A 27,669-nucleotide genomic window follows, 5' to 3' on the forward strand; every position below is an offset into this window, starting at 1 on the left:
ACAGACACATTTAATATTTTTTTTAAATCACAAAATAAATGTGCAAGGGTCAAAATGTGTATGGCCAACGAGGTGTGTAGCATGTTCCGTAGTAGCGTACCTCCAGGGTGTCCTCATGGTTCATGGTCCTGGTGTTGTCGGAGGTTCGGAGAGAGGTCTTTTGGGAGTTGTAGGATTCAGAGGTCTCCAGGGGTGCCGTGGAGTCCTGGACACAGACAGGCGCTTTGGGCTCCATCTCCACTGGCTTGCCGTTGGCACAGGGAGCCTCAATCACCTGGTTAAAACCCCGAACCAACAGAAGGTTATATAAAGGAGACGTGTTTCTATCACAAAAGAGTCATTATTAGGTTATGTTATTTGTTACCCATTTAACACAACCGCTAATTCCTGTTGATCTCAGGTTTATTACGGCTGATTGTGATTTCCAATATATTATGTTTAACATATCAAATTAAATGAAAATATTTGCAAATACTTGTGGACATGTGGAGCAGTCTTTATTTTCTCTCATGCAATCATCCAATACAATACCCCAGGGTTCCCCAACTGTAGGCCCGCGGGTGATTTTATTTGCCCCCCCCCAAGTTTTCTGAGCAAAAAAATGTATTTAAAAAAAATCGGCCCGCAGCTGAATCTAGTTGATCACTGCAATACACTGTATACAAGTTGTTTGTTGTATTTACGGAAAGTAGAAGAGTAGAAACTAGACTAGACAGTGTGTGTGTACACGTGCAGTTTGCACGTCTGCCAGTGTTTCCAGACAACAGGGCTCAGATGGAGGCCAACCTTGACTCCCACGTCCTGTACTCCCACATGGTTACGCTCGCTAGGTCTGGCATCCTTCCCTGACTCGTCGCCTGACTCGTCCTCCTTCAGCCTGTGGGCGACTGACTGGGCCGTCTTCACCATGTTCTTCAGCTCGTCTGGGTACGGTGTCGGGTAGCGCTTCAGGTTGCCCTCCTGGAAACACACACACAGTGGAGAGAGAGCGCGACACGCACATTAAAACCAGTGATCACAGAAGGTCCCTCAACTAGGGGGTAGGAGTTCGGTAGGGAGGGGGAGTTGGGTTTGCCTGCCAAGCGGAGGTGACGCCACCGCTCCTCAGTCAGACTGACCGTTTGAGAGGCGGTGCGCCTCTTCCCAGCAGGCCCGCCTTCTCAGTCTGCTGGAGAGACACTGCAGCCAGGTGGCCATATTGTGCCGGTGGAAGACGGTGTGAGACGGCACAATTGGTGGGAAGGAAATTAATCAGAACCACCGCACCATGAGCTTCCATTTCACAACGAGACGGTAGACACCAAACAACTAAATGGAAATTCTGTAGAACTTGGGTGCAGGCACACACATCTCTCTTGAATACGAGGGACAAAGGGAAAGGCCAATCTTTTATGGGTTGTAGCTTGAAGCACAAGATGACTAACAGATCTAGGCTGCATGCCAAATAGCACTCTATTACCCTATGCAGTGCACTACTTTTGACCAGAGCCCTATGGATTCTGGTCAAATACAGTGCACTATATAGGGAGCTATTTGGTACACGACCTAGATTTTCCATTATAACAAGAGGAGATTGAAAAAAAACTTGCTTTTGTGCCAGAAAGCCCATTTGTAACCCTTGCTCCAGTGTTTTAACAACCTTAACAACTTAGTAATGAGAACTGTGTAATGTGCAAAAGCAATGAGAGTAGAGAGCAGCGTTATTTGACCCTTGTTCTCGACGGGGCCAAATCGACATCGTTTTGTCATCTACTTCCATTAGCTTGCATTTGCATAGTGTCACCCTCAGTTTGTCAGCTACAATCTATAGCACAGCAAGTTAAGAGAGTTTGTTTTTCTTGGCTGTGTGCGTACATAAGTGTGTGTGCGTGTTCGTTTGTGTCTATGCATGTGTGTGGGGTACTGACCCGTGGAGGCGTCTCCCTCTCATCCTTGTCCTCGTCACACTCGAAGGCCACCTGGGCCCGCTGCTTCCTCTGCTCCTCCCACAGGGAGGGGTTAAAGCTCTCACTGTCAGAGCTGGGGATGTCTGGGGAGGAGAAAGACAACCAAATGTCAACCTTTATGCAGAATTCCAATGACATTTGTTAAACATACACCTAGAGATAAAATAATTGAATAAAATATGAAACCTTAGCAGTTATGTACCACTAATTAAAACATCGTCCCCTGCCTAGAGTAGGTTTTTCAGTTTCCCCCCCGAAACCATACGGTATGGGGCCTTAAATGTATGTTTGCGGTATCAATATCACTTGATATCCACAAAAATGTGTGTGTGAGGTAAATTCATAGTGTTGAAAAAAACTGGTGGGAATTCTGTTTGTTTTTGACAGCTTAGCCCAGTCATGTTTCCGGACCAGTTTTCTCTAAGCCTGGGCTGCGCTCGACGCAAAGATTCCACTTCAGAGTAGTACAAAAGTAGTGTTGCTAGGAAACAGGTTAAGACGTTTTAGTCTCTCTCCCTCCAGAATCTATTTAGTTTCAATTTTGGAGATTTACCTCTGTATAGGCAAACAATAGGAGCTAGTGCGTACAGCTCAGTACATCACCGGGGCCAAGCTTCCTGCCATCCAGGACCCGATGATTTGCCCCCCTTCTACACTGCTGCTACTCTGTTATTATCTATGCATAGTCACTTTACTAACTCTACCTACATGTTTTACATGTATATATTACCTCAATTACTTCGACACCAGTACCCCCTGTACATAGCCTCGCTATTGTTATTTACTGCTGCTCTTTAATTATTTGTTATTCTTATCTCTTCCTTTTTTTCATTTTGGTATTTTCTTAAAACTGCATTGTTGGTTAAGGGCATGTAAGTAAGCATTTCACTGTAAGGTCTATCTATACCTGTTGTATACAATATTTCCTTCAGTGGTAGGTTTTTAAATCCAAAAGTAACATCACTCCTGTGGCATATTTTCAGTATTTTCACGAGATTTAATTCTCCCTCCAACTTCACCAGACAGCCGCTGTCAGACTTCATGGTAATTTGATCCGACTGCTATTCGTGGTGCAAAAAATTATGAAATTGCCGCTATTGCGCTTGAAAAGGGCTCGGATTTCTTATGCGGCTTCCACAACACTTTTGACGACCCCTGGTCGTTCCACTTAAGCGGCTGAGTAGATCTGGCGGATGCCACAAAAGCAAATTGTAATGCAAAAGCAGTGCACAAATAACGGATTCACTATTTCCCCTCCAAGAGCTAGCACCTGTGCCTCTCCTGATCACTGATTCTGCTTGTTCATTATTTTAAAAAAGTCATAGGTGAGAAAGAGTCACTACCAGACGTGGATTTAAATAGTTTTTCCTTCTCTTTGCACTTGATCTAGCTTGCATGGCGCAAGGAAACAAATGGAGCTATCCCAAAAGTGCAAGCCTTGTCCACCCAGCCCCGTTCAAATGTCAAGCTAAATCAGCTAAAGAAAAGAAAATATCTAACCTGTAGTATCCTCGACCGACAGGAGGTCAGAGAGAGCAGGCTGGCTAACTGATGTAACAGTACACCTAGCGCCCAAGGTAACAGGTGCAGAGAGGGAGGGGTAACGGATAGTGTTTCTACACGGTCCTCCTCCTCCTCCTCAGAGTAGGCCGTGACTGACATCGATGGTGGCCCAGTTCTATTCGATTGATGAAAGTATTCGGAGGGGAAACATGGCATTCGTGTATCTAAACATATACTATATGTGATTATCTCGAGGAGAGATGCATTGTCAAGATGTTTGAACAGGACTGAGCCTACAGCAGATCTTTTTAGTATTAGTCTAAGTCAGCAACACGCTGCTCTTGAGCCGCATGCGCATCAACCACCTTGCAACTCCCTGGCTATTTATAGATGTAATATATACATATATATACAGTACCAGTCAAACGTTTGGACACACCTACTCATTCAATGGGTTTTCTTTATTTTTTACTATTTTATACATTGCAGAATAATAGTGAAGATATCAAACTATGAAATAACACAAAGAATCATGTAGTAACCAAAAAAGTGTTTAACAAATCAAAATATATTTGATATTCTTCAAAGTAGCCACCCTTTGCCTTGATGACAGCTTTGCACACTCTTGGCATTCTCTCAACCAGGTCAGGAACAAAGGGACAATGTATCCAAGACCCCTTGATAAAGTTGCTTGGATTCCAAATCTGAGTTGTTGACCAATAGCATTACTGTTGAGTTAACTTCCAATCAGATATCAGACCTACAGGATGTTATCACACCAGAACCTACCCAGAGGTGTTAGACAATGGAGGATGGCAAGAGCAACACAGAAGGCTGATTTTCTGAGAAGACAATAACACCTTTTCAATAGAGTGTAAAGAGTCACTTTGGGGGCTGGGCCACCCTACACAGTATAATAAAATATTGATTACAATCAAACCTTCTGTTTGATTATAATAGTTGTGTATCTGGGTTTCATTATTCAATGTCTTGCGGGGCTTGATGTGGGTATTTCAAATAATTACCGAAGAACAATATTTTCTTTGTTGTTAGGTTTTTAAATTAAAAAAATAACATCTCTCCTGCAGCATATTTACAGTATTTTCACGAGATTCAATTCTCCCTGCAACTTCACCAGACAGCCGCTGTGTCAGATTCTGTGGTAATTTGATCCGACTGCTATTCGTGGTGCTGAAAATCAGATATTGCCTCTATTGAGCTTGAAAAGGGCTTGGATTTTTATATGGGGCTCCCTTAATACTTTATCTGTTGGGGGGGGGACGACCCCTGGTCTAGGTTGTCTAGTGTAGGATGTATTGTAAAAGAGAACAGAGCCTACTCCACAGATAGTAGGCCTAAGTATTAGTCTAAGACTCGGTTGTCTAGTACTCACAGTCCTCTGTCCTGGTCTGCTGGGGGAACATGTAGTTGGTGAGTACCGTCTTGTGGGTCTCTGGATCGTCCTCCTTCTGCAGAGGGATGAGGGGCTTCGACTGTGGGGGGAGAGAGAAAGAGACAATACAAGACAGTGCTATAAGAGTAAATGTTGAACATCCTTATGGCTTATGAAAACTGTCAGGAAAACACAATTCCTTGCCAAGTAATAGTTTGTCAAATAAGCAAGGGAGAGGACAGTCATAGGAATCTTTTATGGATATGTATTCCGTGGGGTTGTCACTAGTTACCACAGCCACAAAGTCAAAACAAATATTTGCATTTTTGGTCTTCATTTAAGGTTAGGTATAAAATTTGCAGTGTGGTTAAGGTTAGGTTTCAAATCACAATTTAAGAGAAATTGTAGAAATAGGCGGAATTTATGATTTTTGTGGCTGTGGTAACTAGTAACAAACATTCACTGGTGGAAATAATCCATTTCATTTGGTTTCCAAACCTACTAAAGGACAGTAACATTAGGAGATGATCAGAGCTGTATTTCTTTGGAGGAGTCCTGGTGTGGCAGGGCTGGTCAATATCACATTTGAATGCATGTTTTTACGTGATATTCCAAATGCCTGTATCGCAAGAATCAAGTAATCTTTTGTTTTTATGAGCCTTTATGTCCGCTAGTTCTCGTGTTGTCTTTTTGGTCTCATCTCCTTCGCTCCTTCTGTGCCGTTTGCACCTTCCCATTTACACCAGAGATTTGTATCTAATGACGAGACGCTCATGTCTCCGCAGTATGTGAGCGGAGCGTGCCCAATTTGACTGGAGCGTGGAGCGAGATTCCCAAAGGATGGAGTGTCGGCCTTCTCGCCCGCTCCAATTTCGCTCCCTTCACGAGCTCAGGGCATGCCCGGCCCAGCATGCATTTGTAGTCTACTTGTGTGCTGCTATAGCCCCTTGCTTTAGCTACTGTCATGGAGTTCATAAATATTTTCATAACGAAACTAATAAAAAAAACAGGTGCTAAATCAAGGTGACTTGAGGACCAAGAGCAAGAGAGGGAGGCAAGAGAGGGAGTGTGGTGATGTGTCCACAACTAAAGAATCATTGTGGAATCTGAAAGTATCCCAAAAGCATGATGGTGTACTTACTAGATGCACATGCTAAAAGGAAAGGAACAAGGTGGGTAGATAACTAAGTGTGTCATTGCAGCAAAATATTTAAAAAAACGTTTAGTTCAGAATCTTGTTTCTCATGGTCAGAGTCTTTAGGTACCATTTGGCAAACTCCAAGCGGGCTGTCATGTGCCTTTTATTGAGGAGTGGCTTCCATCTGGCCACTACCATAAAGGCCTGATTGGTGGAGTGTTGCAGAGATGGGAGAACCTTCCAGAAGGACAACCAACTCTACAGAGAAACTCTGGAGCTCTGTCAGAGTGACCATCGGGTTCTTGGTCACCTCCCTGACCAAGTCCCTTCTCCCCAGATTACTCAGTTTGGCCGTGGTTCCAAACTTCTTCCATTTAAGAATGATGGAGGCCACTGTGTTCTTGGGGACCTTCAATGCTGCAGAAATGTTTTGGTACCCTTCCCCAGATCTGTGCCTTGACACAATCCTGTCTTGGAGCTCTACGGACAATGCCTTCAACCTCATGGCTTGGTTTTTGCTCTGACATGCACTGTCAACTGTGGGACCTTATATCGACAGGTGTGTGCCTTTCCAAAACATGTCCAATCAATTTAATTTACCACAGGTGGACACCAATCAAGTTGTAGAAACATCAAGGATGATCAAAGGAAACAGGATGCAGCTGAGCTCAATTTAAAGTCTCATAGGAAAGGGTCTGAATACTTATGTAAATAAGTAAAAAAAATGTTTTGAATTTTTAACACATTTGCAAGAAATCCTAAAAACCTGTTTTCGCTTTGTCATTATGGGGTATTGTGTGTAGTTTGATGAGGAAAAAAGTAATTTAAACTAGTTTAGAATAAGGCTGTAACGTAACAAAATGTGGAAAAGGGGAAGGGGTCTGAATACTTTCTGAATGCACTGGAAGCCACTCAACCAAGACATGCTTTTTTTGTTTTAGAGAGCGCTTCTCCCTCTCTGGTCAAATCTTCTCAGCACAGCGAACTATCAGCGGCTTTCACTTTTCAGCTTTGGAGAAAGGCCCTCTGTGCCATATGGTGTGTCTGCAGGATTAGTCGCCATGGAAGTGTTTTATTACCTTTAATCTGAGTTTTGGCGGGTTGTACTGTGTCCAATGGGATTAGTCCATGGCTGGCTGTCGGGAGCGGCGGGTTGCACCACTATACTTGGGTCGCTCGTTTTCTTGCCCCAGAAAATGACCACCAATCGCCATGCTTTCCACAATGACCACCATTGTGTGTGAGGTAACAGTGGGTAAAGCCATCAATGCCTCCGTCAGCATTGGCTGATTGTTAGGCCTAAATAATCACAAAATTAAATATGCCATGGCATGGTATCTGGAGTTACTGTAGGGGTTTGACATGGTTTTATTACGCCGTTTGAGAAGTAGAGCGACATGGAAGTGCACTGGCTCCCACACGTTTGAGAACATCTCAGAGACCACGTGTGTCTGTGTGTGTCAGACATTCAATTACAGATTACAATTACAATTCTCATGACACTGCAGGGAGGCTTTTGAAACAAGAGGGTCATACAACAAGCACCTTGATGGTCCATACAAACAATGAACAGAGATTTCCCCACGAGTAAATAAATAAGCCTATATGGAATACAGTACGAAGCACTGAAAGCCCCATAGTGGAGGTGAAAGCCAAGATGCTGTGTACACACCTGGTTCTCAGACAGCCACATAGCAGTCATCTGGTTGAGCTTGGTGAAGCTGTAGGGAAGATTCCTCAACCTGGAGACAGAGAAAGTATTACAGTTAAAGTCACCCTGCACATTACCGACCCGAGAAAGATATGGGACAGATATAAACTGACAACGAAAAGCACTATTTAGAGAATAGGGTGTAATATTACGTATCCATAACAACTTAAACAACACTTAATTTTACAGATACTGCTGTCCGATATTAATAACGGCCCAAATCTTTAAGTGCTATTGTCTAACGTCTACAGGATAACTTTTTAAAGTGCACAGAAAATCAGATAAACTATCCTCTTATGTTTGTTGTGTAGTAAAAATGTTCCAGTAAGATTTTTATTTGTTTCTTCCTGTGAAGCACATTGAGTTGCATTCCATGTCTGAAATATGCTGTATAAATAAAGCTTGATTTGATTACATCTTGAACAGGTAGGAAACAGGTGCTGTGTCAAATATGTCTCCAAGGCCAAAGTGGGAATGAGAAATAAGTGGTCCCGGGGTAATAAACAGGTCTCTTTCTCGCTGTAAAAACTGGAGGATAGGAACTCATTTACAGCAGGTTACAGGGTTACTGCTGAGTCATGGTAAAATCTATTTAGTGCTGCTGGCAGTGAGAGGACTGGAGCGGCTAGTGTGTGTGGCCATGCCTGGAAAAACACCTGGAAATAACCCCTATTCCTTCCTGATGGAGGTTTTGTGAGTGTCTGAAATCAATCCACTCAATCTTCCTGGTCCAAACGTTATCTTCCTGGTTCAAGGCTTTAACTCCTGTATCATTAATCACCAATGATTTACTTCCAGGGTCTCCGGGAGTTTGGGTAAATGTGTGCAAAGTGGGGGAATGCATTCTGATTATTTTTCTCCATTGTTGACACACACAGCCCGTGTGTGTTTTTTCAGCGCCTTATATAATCCACTTTGGTGGCGGACGCAGCAGAGAGAGATTGCTCTGGTGCCAGCGCTGGTTCCAATAAGCTGGATGGACATGTTTTACAAGGCACCGTGTGGCAACAGTAGAGTGGCTTTGCACAATAAAGGGAGCAGCTGGTAGACCGGTACCCATTTTAACTACTGTGTTAAACTTGTGTGTCGACTGTTCGAGCGCTCCAATGAAACCCTCTGAGAACACCAGAACCAATGGGAAAAGTTAGAGGAGATCAAATTGATTTGAGTGATGTTCACAGCAACACATAAGCGAAAGTTGCAATAATACATTGTGTCGTCAAGTTCCACGGATTAAAGATTGGGTTAACGTGATGCTGTGAAGCTTGGGCTTTTGCCATGGTACCACATATGGATGTTCAACCATTTGTTTTATCCATAACATCTCCATTTCAGCTGCATGTGAACCAGGCTAAGTAAAGTAAATACTGTGTGTGGAAATGTGTGACGCCTCCCTGGGGGGGGGGGGGTTTAGAGTGCATGCGTAGCCTCTCCTGCAGCGTCTGTGACTCTCCATTCAACCCTGACAAATGTGCTGCTTCCACCCCACTAGTACTACAGATTAATTTTCACTGCAGTCATATTTTCAACAATGCCTATACTCATTTGTAACCCATGTTTAATGTGATTAACGTTCCCCCATCTTAGCTGGGATAAGGAGTGTAGCGGGTTGAGATGGTAGTGACGAGGGGGGATGTGACATGGGAGAGTTGCGCCGAACCTGGATAAGACTGCGTGATGAAGAATGACAGACTTTCTCAATAAAAGAGGCCCCATCAACTCTGATCTCCTGCCTATCTGGCTGCTTTCCAGATTGCATCGACAATCTGACTGGACCCGGCTGAGACGGGAGGAGACGGGAGGAGTAGAGACAGGAGGCTAGACTCACTTGTTGTCACTGAGGTTGATGACCTTGAGCTTGGTCATGTCTCCCATCTCCTCGGGCAGAGACTCCAGCTTGTTGGAGTGCAGGAACAACACGGTGGCATTCTTCCAGCTGCCCATCTGATGTGCAGATAAGAGGGATAGGACAGAGGGATAGGAAATCAGCACACAGCTGGGGCCGGACACGATAAGTTGATGTGAAACACACACACACACAATTTATGTTTTGTACATAAGCACACAGCACAGCGTGCACATAATAACACAAACCGGCACTCGTAAACACACTGCGTGGGACTCCAATGCTCACCTCTGGGGGCAGCTGTGTGAGGAAGTTGTGGTCAGCGGCGAAGGTGCGTATGCTGACACACTGTCCGATGGAGGAGGGCAGAGCCTCAATCTCGTTAAAACTACAGTCCAGCTCATCCAGGGCTGCCAGCCTACAGAGGTGGAACAAGAGGAGGAAGAAGAAACAGAGGGAAAGGACGAGGAGAAGAGAAAATAGGTGTTTAGTGTGGAGAGGGCTTTGGTTGAATTATTCATTCTAGAGGCATTTTATCATGAGGGACAGGAGACAGCTTTATACCATAGTGAGGGAAGTCCTAAAAAATGTATTTTTCCTGCTCGAACTAGCCAACAGTCCTTGGAATCTTTATCCCCTGTCAAATGTCCTATTTTCTGACTGACTCAGCTGCCATAACTATCTCGGACTGCACTACATGGCATATCATGAAAAAAGAGTGAACGATTATTCTGTGACTGGAAGACTCGCTGGAGAAGAGGTTACTCTACATCCAAAACTCTTCCATACTGTATCTGGTTCTCACTATTCTGTTTTTCTCATGCTAGCATACACTGAATATATCTGGTGTTTTTATTCCAGCATTAATACAAAAAAGACATACTGCGTCTGCGGATAGATGTTTCACATGTGAAATTTAAGCTGGAGTTGAGCCAGAGTAGCCTCTGCTGAGAGAGCCTGTGACTCGACTTCCACTTTTGGACGTTATCAAGGCGACACTCAATCTTCACTCTTCCTCCACATTTACTGGATTGGATGAACAGTGCAGGAGAGAACCCCAAAAGTTTTTGTTTCCTTCTCGTCAAGACCAGTATGTGGGGGGGGGGGGGGGGCGAATCTAGTTTCAGACGTTTATTATATGCCAGCTACATTAGATTAAGCCAGAGTAAGCATATGCGACCAAATACGTTGCCATGCGACCAGCAGTTTCATGTTAGGAGCACTGTGCACCCAAAAGACCATCTCCCAGATAATAATTGTTGTAATGATAAGGCTTCGCTGTACCATTGTTTCCGAGTGCCCTAAAGGAAAAACAAAGTGCAGATTCGTTAGCATCATGGTTGCACAATTACTACAGCGAAAACAGCTTGCTTCTAGCCCAAACAGGGCAAAGGATCGGATCCATATTAACAAATAAAAACCTTCCTCTCAAAACCACATTTTACATTCATAAACCATGTCGTGGGCCGTTCTTAAACTACGTGCAAGCCGTTACCCAAAATCGTGATTTTACACAATGTAGAAACTTATATTGCACAAATGACTTCGTAATTTAAATGACAGGTATTCGCATCAACATTTGAGCTTTTATAATAAACTGAAGTATTTACAGTGTTACATATTGATTTCTAGAACACAACATGTTCTTCAAAAGTAGCTAGACTTCATATAGGCTATCTCAAATCAATAAACAATTTGCTACTAACTACAATTTGGGAGCACCAGTGATACCAATGAAAAATATTAATTTAGAACCCTGGTCACCGGTAGGCCAGAAGGCATTACAGGGGCGCTGCAATCAAATCAAATAATTGTATTTGTCATATGCTTCGTAAACAACAGGTGTAGACTAACAGTGAAATGCTTACTTAAGGGCCCTTCCCAACAATGCAGAGAAAAAATTGAATTGGAAAAATACTACAAAAATAATGACAAGGAATACACAATGAGTAAATATAACTTGGCTATAAACACGGGGTACCAGTACCGAGTCGATGTGCAGGGGTACGAGGTAATTGAGGTAGATATGTACATACACAGTAAAGGTCAAAAGTTTGGACACACCTACTCATTCAAGTTTTTTTTTGTTTTTTTATTATTATTTTCTACATTGTAGAATAATAGTGAAGACATCAAAACTGCCAAGAGTGTGCAAAGCTGTCATCAAGGCAAAGGGTGGCTACTTAGAAGAATATCAAATATAACATATATTTAGATTTTTCAACACTTTTTTGGTTACTACATGACTCCATATGTGTTATTTCATAGTTAGTTTTACAATGTAGAAAATAGTACAAATAAAGAAAAACCCTGGAATGAGTATGTGTGTCCAAACTTTTGACTGGTACTGTAGCTAGGGGTAAAGTGATTAGGCAACAGGATAGATAAACAGTAGCAGCAGCGTATGAGTAAAAAAGGGTCAATGCAGATAGTCCAGGTAGCTATTTGTTTAACTATTTAGCAGTCTTACAGCTTGTGGGTAGAAGCTGTTCATGGTCCTGTTGGTTCAAGTCTTGCTGTATTTATGTCGCTTCACACGCGGTAGCAGAGAGAACTGTCTGACTTGGGTGGCTGGACTTCCCGGTATAGAGGTCATGGATTTTTTATATATATTTTTTATATTTAACCTTTATTTAACTAGGCAAGTCAGTTATGAACAAATTCTCGTTTACAATGACGGCCTAGGAACGGTGGGTTAACTGCCTTGTTCAGGGGCAGAATGACAGATTCTTACCTTGTCAGCTTAGTGATTCGATCTAGCAACCTTTCGGTTACTGGCCCAACGCTCTAACCACTAGGCTAACTGCCGCCCCGATGGCAGGGAACTCGGCCCCAGTGATGTACCCAGCGGTCGGATACCAAGCAGTTGCAATACCAAGTGGTGATTAGCCAGTCAAGACGATCTCAATGGTGCATCTGTAGAACTTTTTGAGGATCTGATGGCCCATGCCAAAAACCCTTTCAGCCTCTTGAGGGGGAAGAGGTGATGTCGTGTCTTCTTCACGACTGTGTTGGTGTGTGTGGACCATGTTAATTCCTTAATGATGTGGACACCGAGGAAGTTGAAGCTCTCGACCTGCTCATCTACAAGCCCGTCGATGTGGACGGGGGCATGCTCATGCCTCCGTTTTCTGTAGTCCACGATCAGTTCCTTTGTCTTGCTGACTTTGAGGGAAATGTTGTCCTGGCCCCACACTGTCCGGTCACTGACCTCCTCCTATAGGCTGCCTCATCATCGTCGGTGATCAGGCTTACCACCGGCATGTCGTCAGGAAACTTAATAATAGTGTTAGGTGAACAGGGAGTACAGGAGGGGGCTAAGCATGCACCCCTGAGCGACCCCCCCGTGCTGAGGGTCAGCGTGGCGGATGTGTTGTTGCCTACCCTCACCACCTGGGGGCGGCCCATCAAGAACTCCAGGATCCAGTTGCTGATGGAGGTGTATAGCCCCAGGGTCCATAGCTTAGTGATGATCTTGGAGGGCACTATGGTGTTGAACGCTGAGCTGTAGTCAATGAACAGCATTCTCACGCAGGTGTTCCTCTTGTTCAGGTGGGAGAGGGCAGTGTGGAGTCCAATAGAGATTGCGTCATCTGTGGATCTGTTGGGGCAGTATGCGAATTGGAGTGGGTCCAGGGTGTCTGAGATGATGGTGTTGATGTGGGCCATGACCAGCCTTTACAAGCATTTCATGGCTACAGATGTGAGTGCTACGGGCGATAGTCATTTAGACAGGTTACCTTGGCGCTCTTGGGGACTGCTTGAAACATGAACGTATTACAGACTGGGTCAGGGAGAGGTTGAAAATGTCAGTGAACAGCTGGTCAGGGCATGCTCCGAGTACGTGTCCTGCTGCAGCTGACCCTGTGCCTCAGTGTGTGTGTGTACGCGTGTGCGTGCATGCATGGGTTGGGAAAAGGCAGAAAACAAATCTCAGAAAAACGGACAATAAAGCTCTATTGAAAACAGAGAAGATAGGAGAAAAGGCTGGCAGCTGGCGATTTCTGCGCCATTAAAAATGTAAATGCACGCTTTTCTAAAGGCAAAGTGAGATGGACCTGCTGCTTACTGGCCAGTCACCAAAGGCTGTGGGATAAAAATAGCTGATAGAGGAGAACAACTTGTGTTCTAGTATTATCATTCTCCATATTCTCTATGCAGTGGTTCCCAAACTTTTTATAGTCCTGTACCCCTTCAAACATTCAACCTCCAGCTGTGTACCACCTCTAGCACCAGGGTCAGTGCACTCTAAAATGTTGTTTTTTGCCATCATTGTAAGCCTGCCCCACACACACACACACACACACACACACACACACACACACACACACACACACACACACACACACACACACACACACACACACACACACACACACACACACACACACACACACACACACACACACACACACACACACACACACACACGATACGATACGATACATGTATTAAAACATAAGAATCAGTGTGAGTTTTTGTCACAACCCGGCTCATGGGAAGTGACAGAGCTCTTACAGGACCAGGGCACAAATAATAATATAATAATAATGAATAATTTTGCACTTTATTTAGCCATCTTACACAAAAATAGTGAATAACTCACCACAGATTAACGAGAATGGTGTGCTTGAAAGGATCCGCATAACTCTGCAATGTTGGGTTGTATTGGAGAGAGTCTTCGTCTTAAATCATTTCCCACAGTCTGTGCCTGTATTTAGTTTTCATGCTAATGAGGGCCGAGAATCCACTTTCACATATGTATGTGGTTGCAAAAGGCATCAGTATCTTAACAGCACGATTTGCCAAGAAACTCTGAGCGCAGCCCTATCCAGAAATCTGGCAGTGGCTTCTGATTAAATTACATTTTCACAGAACCACTTGTTGCAATTTAGATGAGGCTCTCTTGTTCAGATATCAGTAAGTGGACTGAGGCAGGGCATGAAAGGAATAATGAATCCAGTTGTTTGTGTCATCCGTTTTGGGAAATTGCCTGCGGAGTTGCACACCCAGCTCACTCAGATGCTTTGCTATATCACATTTGACATTGTCCGTCAGCTTGAGTTAGGGAGTAACTGCTTGCACACGCGTTACCACTCCACTATGTTTCCCTGTCATGGCTTTTGCATCATCAGTACATACCAACACATCTTGACCACCAAAGTCCATTTGATGTCACAAAGCTGCCCAGTACTTTAAAAATATCCTCTCACGTTGTCCTGGTTTCCAGTGGTTTGCGAAAGAGGATGTCTTCCTTAACTGACCGCCCATAAACGCAACGGACATATACCAGGACACGGGCCCGACACGTCTGTCATCCAGCTGTAACGCATAATATTCACTGGCTTGTATGCGAAGCAGTAATTGTTTCAAAACATCTCCTGCCATGACAGTGATGCGTCGTGAAACACTGTTGTTTGATGGCGGCATTGTCTGTATAGTTTTTTTGGCCTTTTCCCCAGCATTGTCCCAGCCATATCTGCAGCAGCAGGAAGAATTAAGTCCTCCACAATAGTATGAGGCTTGCCTGTCTTAGCCACTCGGTAGCTCACCATAAAATACGCTTATAGCCCCTTCTTATTAATGGTATCTCTTGCTTTTATACATGTCTTTATTCTCGCTCAGAAAACTCATGAGGCTTATTTTTCAAATTGTCATGTTTAGTTTCTAAATGTCTGCGCAAGAGTGAAGGTTTCCCGCGAGAGAGTAACGGTTAATGTTATTGGATCTTAATCATTTGACTAGGCTACCTGTATTTGACATTGTATTGTTATCTCGCTGAACACTAGATGGTTTAATTTTATTTTTGGCAGTGAAACGAGACTACTCAGGCGAGAAAAATACCTCATCCAAATGTATAGCCCCGTTGGAAAAAATAAATATACTGTTTGAAAATGTGAAGGAAAAAAAATAATAATACATTTTATTTTTTACAATGTGAATCACATTTGTATTTGGCGTACCCCCGACGGCATTGCACATACCCCAGTTTGGGAATACCTGCTCTATAGCAACCGAGTAAAGAGAGGAATCTGATTCCGCTGCTCAGAAGTCAAGACCAGGGACAAACAAGAGTGTAGGACATCGAATACAACTCAAGATCTAAAGCAAATTGAATGAAATACAAGATTAAATGCATTTACTCAGTTTGCTTTACAATCCTGGTCTGGGATTAAACCACGGTTCCCCTTGCAATCACATATTTATAATCCCGCCAATAAACTTTTCCTAATCCCGGACCAGGAAATACAAGCTAACATACAGGGTAATTGGCAATGTCGGGAAACAAAAACAAAAATGTACCAGAAGGGGAAAAAGAAAAGAAAAATGTCAACAATAAAACAGAAAAATTATAAACCAAGTTGCCAAGATCTTTAAATGCAAGTTGGCTACCACACATACTATGTTGATGGATTAAAATGTAATTTGTCCCTGTTGCTCCATACAGACGATCACGTCTGTAGTCAGAGTTCAAGTCTTACGTTGGTAAATTAGAGTGTGCGGCTTTTCCTTTTCTTCCACAGAGGTCAAATCTAAACTTGGTCAAGTCCCAGCCTGTATTGACTTCCGTGTCACCAGGAAACAGCAGTCAACTGCCAACAACTGGCCTAACCTATCGTAAGTAGTTGAGTATTGGCGAAGCAGACTTAAACGGCGGCTTTAATCTGTCAATACGGTTTTAGGAGGTTCCTGGGGTCGGGGATTACCATTGTACCCATCCACAATAGAGCAGTCAGGATTAGTTCACTCACCTAAATCATTGGGACTAACGCCTCAACCACTACAATCACTGACAACCGTGAATCGTCTCATATCGGGCACATGTGTAGAATGAGGTCGATGGGACAAAGGGCTTAGGTCAATTAATCAAACCTAGCCCTATATTGGTGTACTGTACTGCAGCGTTCTATGATATGATTGGATGAGGATCAATGTGAACCAATCAGGATGGGTCTGGTTGTTTTAAAACTATGGCTATAGTAAAACTCACCCTCCGACAGAGTCGGGCAGATACATGAGCTGGTTCTCATCCACTTTCAGGGCGGTTAGTTTCTTCAGGGAGCCTGAGAGGGAGGGAGGGATGGAAGGAGGAAGAGGAGGAGGGAGGGAAGGAGGAAGAAAGAGAAAAGAGGGGTAGAGAGAGTGAATAAGAGAGCGGTAGGACGAGAGAGATAAAGATTCATAATACATTAGGTAACAGCACACTGCTACAGTGCACACACAAATTGATTCTGATTATCAGCTGGATCACCAAAAGAGTATGCATTACAGTAATGCAACAGATTAATAATTAATACCACCAACAATACTGAACTGGCTTTACGGCCATCGCTTGGGGCTTAATAAATTGCTTACTGAATCCAGCTGTACGCATTTGCTTCATCTTATTTAATGGGAAAGCAGAGTATCTCTCATCAGAATGAGAGCTGAATGCTTAGAAATAAAATTCCAAGAGGGCTGCCATAAACACATATCCCCGTAAAATGTTATCAGATATTTAGATGTTCCATCCACCATTTTTTTTTAAATGTATACGGTGATATGGATTGAACGGAAAACTGCTTTGGTGAAGAAACATGCTTCTGGAAGTCCACTTCTTCAATATGCATCCAGGTGAGTCATTCATTCCAGAATGAGATTCAATTAAAGCCAATATTCCTCTTCTCCCCCAGAATAACAACCAACGATGTTCATTAGACACACATCAACAATGGCTTGGCAGAGGCCCCGTATCTGGTCACTGGGCTTCGTCATACAGCCTTTATCACGAGGTAAAGAGATGGGCACTGTTTGTGTATTCATGCCGGTCTTTGTCCATCTTTCGGGTCTGTGGGTATATACAGTCTGTGTGTGTAGCCACTCACCTATGGATCCGGGCAGCTGTGTGAGTGCGTTGTTAGAGAGCAGCAGGTCCTGCAGGCTCTCACAGCCACAGATCTGCTCGTCCACCATCTCCAGGTTGTTCTTGGACACATCCAGGTAGGACAGCTGCTTCAGAGTGCCCAGCCTCTGGAGAACACAAACATGCGTGAGTACACACACAAACACACAGCTATGTCTTACAATACCTGGGGACTTTAGGGGACCAAATATTGATTCCTATTATCCCTAACCCTGAAGCCTAAAATAGCAAAATGTCCTCACTTCAAATAATTTTGGTTGGTTTGTGAGGACTTCTGGTACTCACAAGTATAGTCAAACGTGTACACACAAACAAACAGATCGACAAAAGTACAACCTAATATGAGCCTGCTTTCACGGAAATGAACGAAAGACAAAAGGAAAGGAGAAATAATGGTCTGGCTGCCGTGTTTTGAGAAGCGTTTGGTTTCTTAATTAAACAGGTAATTTCAAAGTCATTATAACAAACATTAGCGCAGTGAAATGCAGTGTACATCGCAGCGTTCCTAGGCATGGTTTATGAGGCATTCTTTAATAATGTTCCACAGTGAGGCCAGGCAGTATTCAGTAATCCTAATCCAGGGACAGCCTGTGATTACGGGGTTGCTGTCGAAATGCTTGCGGCGCGCTAATGTTTTAATTATGACCTATTTACCAAACAAGCTGGCCATTTCCATGAGCGAAAGAGAGCGAGAGGCATTACGCAACACGTACTGATGACGACGAACCACAGCAAAACACAATCGTTTGGATCACACAATGACGTCGAACCAACAGATGAATTGGTCTGTGGATTCGTCATTAGCGACAAGAATCTTATGACGTTGGACAGGGAGCAAAACGTCTTTAATAATATCGTACTGTGTTGGCTTGAACAGTTTTGAGTTCACACACAGTTTGTGTCTCTGGGGAATGTTTTACCACCATACTGTAGGTAGGACAGGACAGACGGTGCACAGGAAGAATAAGCCTGTGGGCAGTTGAATGGCAGTTTATCATCTTACCCCTGGTAGGAACGTCAGTCTGTTTCCATCCATCCACAGCTCTTTGATTCCAGTGAGCTGCTCCAATACCTCAGGCTGGGGGTAGGGGCGAGAGAGGGAAAGAGTGGGGAGAGACAGTGAGAGAAAGAGTGGATGGAGAGAAAGAGTGGGGAGAGCGAAAGACACAGAGAGAGGGACAGAAAGGGAGAGAAATGAGAGCTCAATTAACTTACAACCATTCAGGAAGCCAATGACTTTAGACTACTGAGGTTCAGCCGAGGGCAGGACAGAGAGACACTCACCACTTCAGTGAACTCGTTACTCCCCAAGTCCAGCCTCTCCAACTGGGTGAGCTTGTGCATGCTTCTGCAGAGAGAGAGGGCGAGAAAGAGATTGATGTTGAGCTAAGGAGCTGGGAATAGTCAACCACAACAGCAGCATCAAAGGATTACCCTGCCATTCTGCAGGGTTACTTAGAAATCTTTTTTTATTTTTTTATACGGAGCCATCTCCGTACAGAGATCGAACAAAGCATACATAGAAAATGTATGACGAGTTAATTATTGAGTATTATGTGTGAGTGTGTATGCACAGTGCCTATAGAAAGTCTACACACCCTTGACATTTTTTCACATTTTGCTGCCTTAAAATTAAATCTAAAAAGGGATTAAATAAATAAAAAATCCCTACAGATCTACACAACCTACTTCACATTTTCAAAGTGAAAGAAAGTTATAGAAAATGTTTTAAATTACATTCTTTTATGACTGACATAATTGGATAAATCTCCATCCCCCTGAGATAATTGGTGGAAGCACCTTTGGCAGCCATTACAGTTGTGAATAATTTGGTTCTACCAACATTGCACAACTCTTAGGGCAACATACAGCCATCGTTTACGTCAAAATTGCTCAAGCACATTACATTAGGTTGGGAATCATTGACGGACAGCAATATTGAAACCTCGTCTCTGATTTTCAATCATATTTAAGTCAGGATTGAGAGTAGACCACTCAACACCTCTTGGTGTGTCTTTGGCATTAAAATATGCAGAATTGTCTTGCTGAAAAATACAACTATCCCAGGGTTAGGTTTTCAGAAAACTGAGGCAGGTTTTCCTCAAACTCCTTTCATATTACTTTTGATCCTGACAAACTTCCCAGTCCCTGCCGGTGACAAGCATACCCATAACATGGTGCTGCCAACACAATACATGAAAATAAAATAGGGTTTCACTCCGTGTTGTTGAATTTGACGCAACCCTGTAGTTTAGGCAAAAACGTTAAATGATTTGCTGTGTTGTCTTGCAGTATTACTTAACAGCCTTGTTGCAAACAGAATGGATCATTTGGATTGGATTTAAATAAAAAAATTAAACACAGGCTTCTTTCTTTTCACTTTGTCATACAGGCCAGTAACGGAGTGAATGCAATGTTGTTGATTGAGTATTTCCAAGTATCATGGTGGCAGCATCATGTTATGGGTATGTGAGGTCAGTACAGGTGCATCAAAGCTGGGAACAAGACTGAAAAACAGCTTCTATCTCAAGGCCATCTGACTGTTAAATAGCCATCACTAGCACAGAGGCTGTTGCCCTATATACATAGACTTGAAATGACTGGCCACTAATAATTGGAACACTAGTGACTTTAATAATCTTCACACATTTTGCATTACTCATCTCATATGTATATACTGTATTCTATACTATTCTACTGTATCTAAGTCTTTGTCGCTCTGAAATTGCTCGTCTAAATAGTTATATATTCTTAATTCCATTATTTTACTTTAGATTGTGTGTATTTTTAGATATTACTTGTTTAATATAACTGCACTGTCTGAGCTAGAAACACAAGCATTTCGCTACACCCGCAATAACATCTGCTAAACACTTGTATGTGGCATAACATTTGATTTGATGCTCGTCATCGGCAGGGACTGGGCATCAAAATAAATATGAAAGGAGCAAAGTCCAGGTAAAGACACGCCAGAATGGCTTTCCAAGAGATGTTGAGTGTTCCTGAGTGGTCTCGTCTCAGTCCTGACCTAAATCTGCTTTAAAAGAATATTGATGTCAATCAATTATTACCAAGCAAATGTAAATGAGCTTGAGCAAATTGACAAAAACAATGGATATACACAGAGTATCCAAAACATTAGGAACACCTGCTGTTTCAATAACAGACTTAACAGGTGAAAGTTATGCCTTATTGATGTCACTTGTTAACTCTACTTCAATCAGTGTAGACGAAGGGGAGAAAACAGGCAAAACAATTATTTTTAAGACAATTGAGACATGGATTGTGTATGTGTGCCATTCAGAGGGTGAATGTGCAAGACAAAAAGTTTAAGTGCCTTTGACCGGTGTATGGTAGTAGGTGCCAGGAGCACCGGTATGAGCGTGTCAATAACTGCAACGCTGCCTTCACGCTCAACAGTTTCCTGTGTGTATACAGAATGGTCCACCATCCAAACAACATTCAGCCAACTTGACAACTGTGGGAAACATTGGAGTCTCCCTGTGAAACACTGTTGACACCTTGTAGTCCATGCCCCAACGAATTGAGGCTGTTTTGAGGGCAAAAGGGGTGCAACTCAATATTAGGAAGGTGTTCCTAATGTTTTATACACTCAGTGTATGTTGCCCAATTTTTTTTGCAAAGTTGGTCAAATCTTATTCCAAATGATTCCCAGCTGCCAAAGGTGCTTCCACCAAATATTAACTCAGGGGGCGGAGACTTCCAATTATGATATTTCATTTTTATTTGTAATTGTTTTGTGGAAAATATTCATTCACTTTGAAAATGTGGAGTAGGTTGTGTAGCTCTGTAGGGGGGGAAAATCTAATTGAATCCTTTTTAACTTCTTTGGGCTGGGCCCCTTTTTTCTCCACTTCCTGTCTGAATGACATGCCCAAAGTAAACTGCCTGTAGCTCAGGCCCTGAAGCCTGGATGTGCATATAATTGGTACCATTGGAAAGAAAACACCTTTGAAGTTTGTAGAAACGTTAAAATAATGTAGGATAATGTAACATAATAGATATGATAGGAGAAAATCCAAAGAAAAAACAATTCAAACTTTTTTTTTTGGAAACCATCCTCTTAGAAATGCAAGAGTAAGGTCATATTGAAAATTAGCTCCCTGGATGCAATTCATATGGCTTCCACAGGGTGTCAGCAGTCTATGTTCAAGGTTTCAGGCTTGTAACTTCAAAAACAAATAAGAAATATCAGTTTTAGCATAAGGACGCAGTCTTGGAAATTCGTGTTTGCGTGCGACATGAAGACATTACGCACCTGCTAAAATCGTTTTCCTATTGAACATAGTTCTTTCCATAAAAATATTATAGTTTGATTACATTTTAGGGTTACTGAGGAGTAAATAGAAACGTATTTTGACTTGTTGAAACAAAGTTTAGGGGTAGCTTTTCGGATTCCTTTCTCTGCATGTTGAACGAGTGGATTACTCAAATCGATGGCCCCAACTAAATGGACTTTTTGGTATATAAAGAAGGATTTTATCTAACAAAACGACACTACATGTTATAGCTGGGACCCTTTGGATGACAAATCAGAGGAAGATTTTCATAAAGTAAGTGAATATTTAATCGTTATTTGTGGAATGCATGAAACATGTGCCAGTGGAAAAATATTTTGATGTGGGGCGCCGTCCTCAAACAATCGCATGGCATGTTTTCACAGTAATAGCTACTGTAAATCGGACAGTGCAGTTAGATTAACAATAATTTAAGCTTTCAGCCAAAATAAGACACTTACATACATAAATGTTTAAAATCCATAATATTTATGATTATTTATTTGAATTGCGCACCCTCCAGTTTCCCCGGAAGTTGTCCCACTAGCGGCAGCAAAATGTGAAAAAAAGTTAAAGGGTTAAAGACTTTCTATATGCACTGTATGTTAGTGATGTGCGGGTTGACTCATAACCCGCAGTCCCTGCGGTTATATCAGCGGGGTGGGCGGGTCTAGGGTCATGAAATATTGTGTGGATTAAGGGTGGGCTGGTTGAATACCATTTTAAAAAATCCATGAATGTATCATTCTTGCGCAAGTTCTAACTACAGGCTACATTGTGGTTCTCTTTCATTATTTTAGGTTATCTGTCATTAGTGCCTAAGCCTAAGCTTTAGGGCCTAACTGTACACGCGCCAAATAGCCTTCACGCCAATCACCAAATGCTTTTGGGAACCAAAGAGGCAAAAAAAAAAAAGACAATGTCAACTAGATTGAAGCACTCATTCTATCGATTTATGACGGCCTGGTGAGCAAGGGTTTATTTAGTCTTCTAGGGTAACATATGAGGACAGAAGAGGAGCTGCATGCATGTAATTATAGATTATACAAATTATAAGCAGAAACATATCTAAATCAGGCTAAATAAATCCTGCACCCCCTGTCAAAAAAACTAAACTTTCTGCCGTCTCTGACAGTACCTTACAGTGCATTTTCTATAATAGCGGGTTAGGGTCGGGACTCAGATTTTCACTTTATCACATAGTTGGTCGGCTGCGGATGGATTATTAGCAATTCCTGGCGGGTGCAGGTAAACCAACAGCTGACTCGCACACTACTACTGTATGTGCCTGCTCGCTGCGTACTCATCCATTTACAGTGCATTTGGAAAGTATTCAGACCCCTTGACTTCTTCCACATTTTGTTACTTTACAGCCTTATTCTAAAATTGATTAAATTGTTTTTTCCCCCTCATCAATCTACACACAACAGCCCATAATGACAAAGCAAAAACAGGTTTTTGAAATTGCAAATGTATATATATAAAAAAAAAACTGATATATCACATTTACATAAGTCTAAACACACTTTACTCAGTACTTTATTGAAGCACCTTTGCCAGTGATTACAGCCTCGAGTCTTCTTGGGTATAACGCTAGAAGCTTGGTACACCTGTAACTTGGGAGTTTCTTCCATTCTTCTCTGCAAATCCTCTCAAGCTCTGTCAGGTTGGATGGGGAGCGTTGCTGCATAGCTATTTTCAGGTCTCTAAAGAGATGTTTGATCGGGTTCATGTCCGGGCTCTGTCTGGCCCACTCAAGGATATTCAGAGACTTGTCCCGAAGCCACTCCTGCGTTGTCTTGGCTGTATGCTTAGGGTCATTGTCCTGTTGGAAGGTGAATCATCGCCCCAGTCTGAGGTCCTGAGCGCTCTGGAGCAGGTTTTCATCAAGGATCGCTGTGTACTTTGCTCGTTCATCTTTGCCTCGATCATGACTAGCCTCCCAGTTCCTGCCGCTGAAACAAATCCCCACAGCATGATGCGTTCACCACCAACCCTGTCATGTGCCTTTTACAGACAGGTGTGTGCCTTTCCAAATCATGTCTAATCAATTAAATTTACCACAGGTGGACTACAATCAAGTTGTAGAAACATCTCAACGATGACCAATGGAAACAGGATGCACCTGAGCTCAATTTCGAGTCTCATAGCAAAGGGTCTGAATACTTATGTAAATAAGGTATTTGTTTTTTATTTTGAATAAACGTGCTTTAAAAAAATATATATAAACCTGTTTTCGCTTTGTCATTATGGGGTGTGTAGATTGATGAGGAAAAAACTATTGAATACATTTTTGAATAAGGCTGTAATGTAACAAAATGTGGAAAGAGTGAAGGGGTCTGAATACTTTCCGAATGCACTGTATGTGTATGCAAACTTTCACCTAGTGTCCCTGTAGTCTAGTTTCTTAAAATAATAAAAAAGAAATACTGCTTTATATCACACAAGGGTGTTGTTATAGCAGGCTCACGCCCAGGTCTCCTTCTCATCCATTTAAGGCCGATTTCGTCACAGGAAAAAGCATCGCAACATTTGACACAGATATGGTTATGTTACACCAGGGGGCCATGAAAAATGTTATGACACAGGCCAAAGACATTTGTTCAAATAACGTCTGGAATTGATGCTGGTCTAACTTTCCTCCATATCCAGGCTTGCTTTTCATTCAGAGTTTTATCGATTTCTAACAAATTGGCAGAAATAGATTTTCAGGTCTGAGGGAATTCATATGCATCTAGTGACAGACTTGTGGCAAGATATTGATGGGCGATTTAACAACCATGAGATCATCTGGTCAACATCCATCCCACTTCACTGACAGGTGCTACAGACCCATGCTGTGTAGATCGATGCATATAGATACAGGAGAAAACTGGATGCTATACGACATAAGCTAAAACACCATTTCATGAGTATAACATAACGTGTTATTGCATGTGTTACTAAGACAAACAAAATCTAAACACGACTTATAACATGAGACAAAATGTGTTAGGCGATGGTTTCTCAGTGGGGATGAACCTCTAAGGGTGCGTCCCAAATGGACCCTATTCCCCTTATAGTGCACTACTTTTGACCAGAGCCCTATGGGGCTCTATGAAGGGATTAAGGTGCCATTTGGGACACGGCCCTAGTCCTCAAAACACCAGTCAAACCAAAACGCAGCTCGGCGCTAGGCTTGACAGTTACGATATAAAAACACGGCCTGTGTATTCGGACCGTGATATGGAGGAAGAAGGCTTGATGAAAGCATGTGTTCCTGCTCTACCAGGCTCTGTTTCAGAGCTGCTTTCAGAGACACTGGGGTTGGTACAGGGTCCCAGAGGAATAAGTGAGTAAGAAGAGGAACGCGTGACGGTGCTTCCTCCAAAAAGTGTCTGGGGTAAGATGCGTGTGGGTGCGTACGTGCAGCTGTGCGTGTGTGTGTGTGTGTGTGTGTGCCCTAGCATTTTTTGTGTATGTGTTTATTTATATCCAGGGATGTTTGTGCGTCTCTGGCATCCATCCTGCCATTAGGCCTTCTGTTTGTCAGAGCTCCAGTCCCTAACAGGCCTGGCTGCTGTCTCAGACACAGAACACAGAGGACCAGTCAGCTAGGGGACAACAGAAGAACTGGACCTAGATACACCGGATAGGCTTCAATTAGACAGAGATAGAGAGACACAGAGAGAGGGTAGAGAAAGAGAGCGAGGTAACGAGACTGAGCAGAGGGGAAGAGCGAGACAGAAAAGAGAAAAGGAGACTTCAAAACCACCTGTGGCACTCTGGATCCTCTTTATAATCATAGTTTTTTATATGAAAGAAAAGGCTTTCAAAAGATGAAACAGAACAGGAGCTACGGTCAGAATTTCATGATTTTTAGATGACTTCACGACTTTTAACCACATTTCCATGATCAACAAATAGGCGGCGTAGCTATGTACGTATAAAAAAGTAAGCATACATGTGGTATCGACACTGGGAGGCTAACCTTTGATCCCATGTACCATCTCCTGTTGCTGTGCAAGGCACTTAACCCCCCCAACAAAGTAGAATACATGTTAGGTAACTATATAAAACACATTGTGAGTCAGCTTGGAGAGCTACTGCTCAAACACATCAGTGTCATTTTATCAAGGTCTGGTTGAGCAGCTCATTTCTGAAATGTGGTTTGTTAGAGGGGGACTGGAAGGAAAAGCAGCACCCCCAGTAGCTCTCCTGGAGGATGGTTGACCACCTTCGTTGTAAAACATTGCAACATTACAACTAAATCCATTTTATGCCTTTATAAAATAATTTCTTCATTCAATATATCAAAGATCAAATGGCTACGGTAGGCTACAAATCTTTTTATACAGCTGAAGCAAGCCCACTATTTTCCTTCTTCCAGGAACTGCACCCTTATAGTACAGTCAAATGTATCTTAACTACCTTAGAAGTGTTTCGTTTGCCGGCTGACTAGCATCTACTGAGCTACAATGTTCCATACATTGGAAGCCAAAATCAACTGGAAGTATTGCTGCCACATAATCCAAAAAAGGCTACATCTAATATTTTCTAAAAATCCCTGTTCCTGATTCAAAAATTAGACTCAACACGATTGAGCAGAATCCCAAGGAATACAATGACGAAGTGAGTCGTTTGTTTTGTTGGTTTAAATTAATAATTTGAATCGTTCCAAAAAGGAAATCAACTTTGTATGGCCTTACAGTATTCGCGAGTGTCAGTGTAAAGTTTTTGCGGACATGACGAAAACATGAATACATGCTAACAATATAAACCGATAACTAGTCAGGCTACAACATACACAAAACAAAATTATAAATGCAACAATTTCAAAGATTTTACTGAGTTACAGTTCAAATAAGGAAATCAGTTAACTAAAATAAATGCATTAGGCCCTAATCTATGGATTTCACATGACTGGGAATACAGATATGCATCTGTTGGTCACAGATACCTTAAAAACAAAAGTTGGCTGTGGATCAGAAAACCAGCTAGTATCTGGTGTGACCACCATTTGCCTCATGCAGCGTGACATCTCCTTCGCATAGAGTTGATCAGGCTGTTGATTGTGGCCTGTGGAATGTTGTCCCACTCCTGTTCAATGGATGTGCGAAGTTGCTGGATATTGGCAGGAACTGGAGCACACTGTCGTACATGTCAATCCAGAGCACCCAATGGGTGACATGTCTTGTGAGTATGCAGGCCATGGAAGAACTGGGACAGTTTCAGCTTCTAGGAACAGCGACATGGGTCCGTAAGGACGAATAGCACAACAATGGGCCTCAGAAACTCGTCACGGTTTCTCTGTGCATTCAAATTTCCATCGATAAAATGCACTTATGTTAATTGTCCATAGCTTATGGCTGCCTATACCATAACCCCACTGCCACCATGGGGCGCTCTGTTCACAGCGTTGACATCAGCAAACCGCTTGCCCACACAACGCTATACACACTGTCTGCCATCTGCCGGCCCCAGTTGAAACCGGGATTCATCCATGAAGAGCACACTTCTCCAGTGTGCCAGTGGCCATCGGAGGTGAGCATTTGCCCACTGAAGTCAGTTACGACGCCGAACCGCAGTCCGGTCAAGACCCTGGTGAGGACGACGAGCCCCCAGATGAGCTTCTCTGTGACGGTTTCTGAAGTTTGAGCAGAAATTATTTGGTTGTGCAAACCCACAGTTTCATCAGCTGTCCGGGTGGCTGGTCTCAAACGATCCCGCAGGTGAAGAAGCCAAATTTGTAGGTCCTGGACTGGCGAGGTTACACGTGGTCTGTGGTTGTGAGGCCAGTTGATCAGCTTTAATATTGTTGATAGAAGCCACAGTGTAATTGTCTGCATAATTTCCAATCCCCTATATACTTTTTGGTAAATATATATATTTAAAAGTATTTTCCCAGTAACCCCATCATCCCTAATTGGAGTAAACTAATGGACAAAAATA

The 27,669-nt window shown here is 42.7% G+C and overlaps 1 protein-coding gene across 6 annotated transcripts in view; it reads right to left on the bottom strand.

The window, feature by feature from the left end:
• The window catches only part of LOC139552199 (erbin-like), a 117,361-nt gene that overhangs the window by 15,688 nt on the left and 74,004 nt on the right, over positions 1–27,669 (bottom strand). For all 6 annotated transcript variants that reach the window (XM_071363679.1, XM_071363682.1, XM_071363678.1 and 3 more), the window contains exons 8-18: positions 18,725–18,788; positions 18,444–18,518; positions 17,403–17,547; positions 16,529–16,601; positions 9,826–9,955; positions 9,520–9,635; positions 7,653–7,722; positions 4,843–4,942; positions 1,908–2,029; positions 787–960; positions 101–274 (exon numbers count right to left, since the gene is read on the bottom strand). In XM_071363679.1, the coding sequence (XP_071219780.1) occupies positions 101–274; positions 787–960; positions 1,908–2,029; positions 4,843–4,942; positions 7,653–7,722; positions 9,520–9,635; positions 9,826–9,955; positions 16,529–16,601; positions 17,403–17,547; positions 18,444–18,518; positions 18,725–18,788 (1,243 nt within the window). The remainder of the gene's footprint in view (positions 1–100; positions 275–786; positions 961–1,907; positions 2,030–4,842; positions 4,943–7,652; positions 7,723–9,519; positions 9,636–9,825; positions 9,956–16,528; positions 16,602–17,402; positions 17,548–18,443; positions 18,519–18,724; positions 18,789–27,669) is intronic.

Source organism: Salvelinus alpinus, chromosome 24, assembly GCF_045679555.1.
Source record: "Salvelinus alpinus chromosome 24, SLU_Salpinus.1, whole genome shotgun sequence".
Classification (NCBI taxonomy): Eukaryota; Metazoa; Chordata; class Actinopteri; order Salmoniformes; family Salmonidae; genus Salvelinus; species Salvelinus alpinus.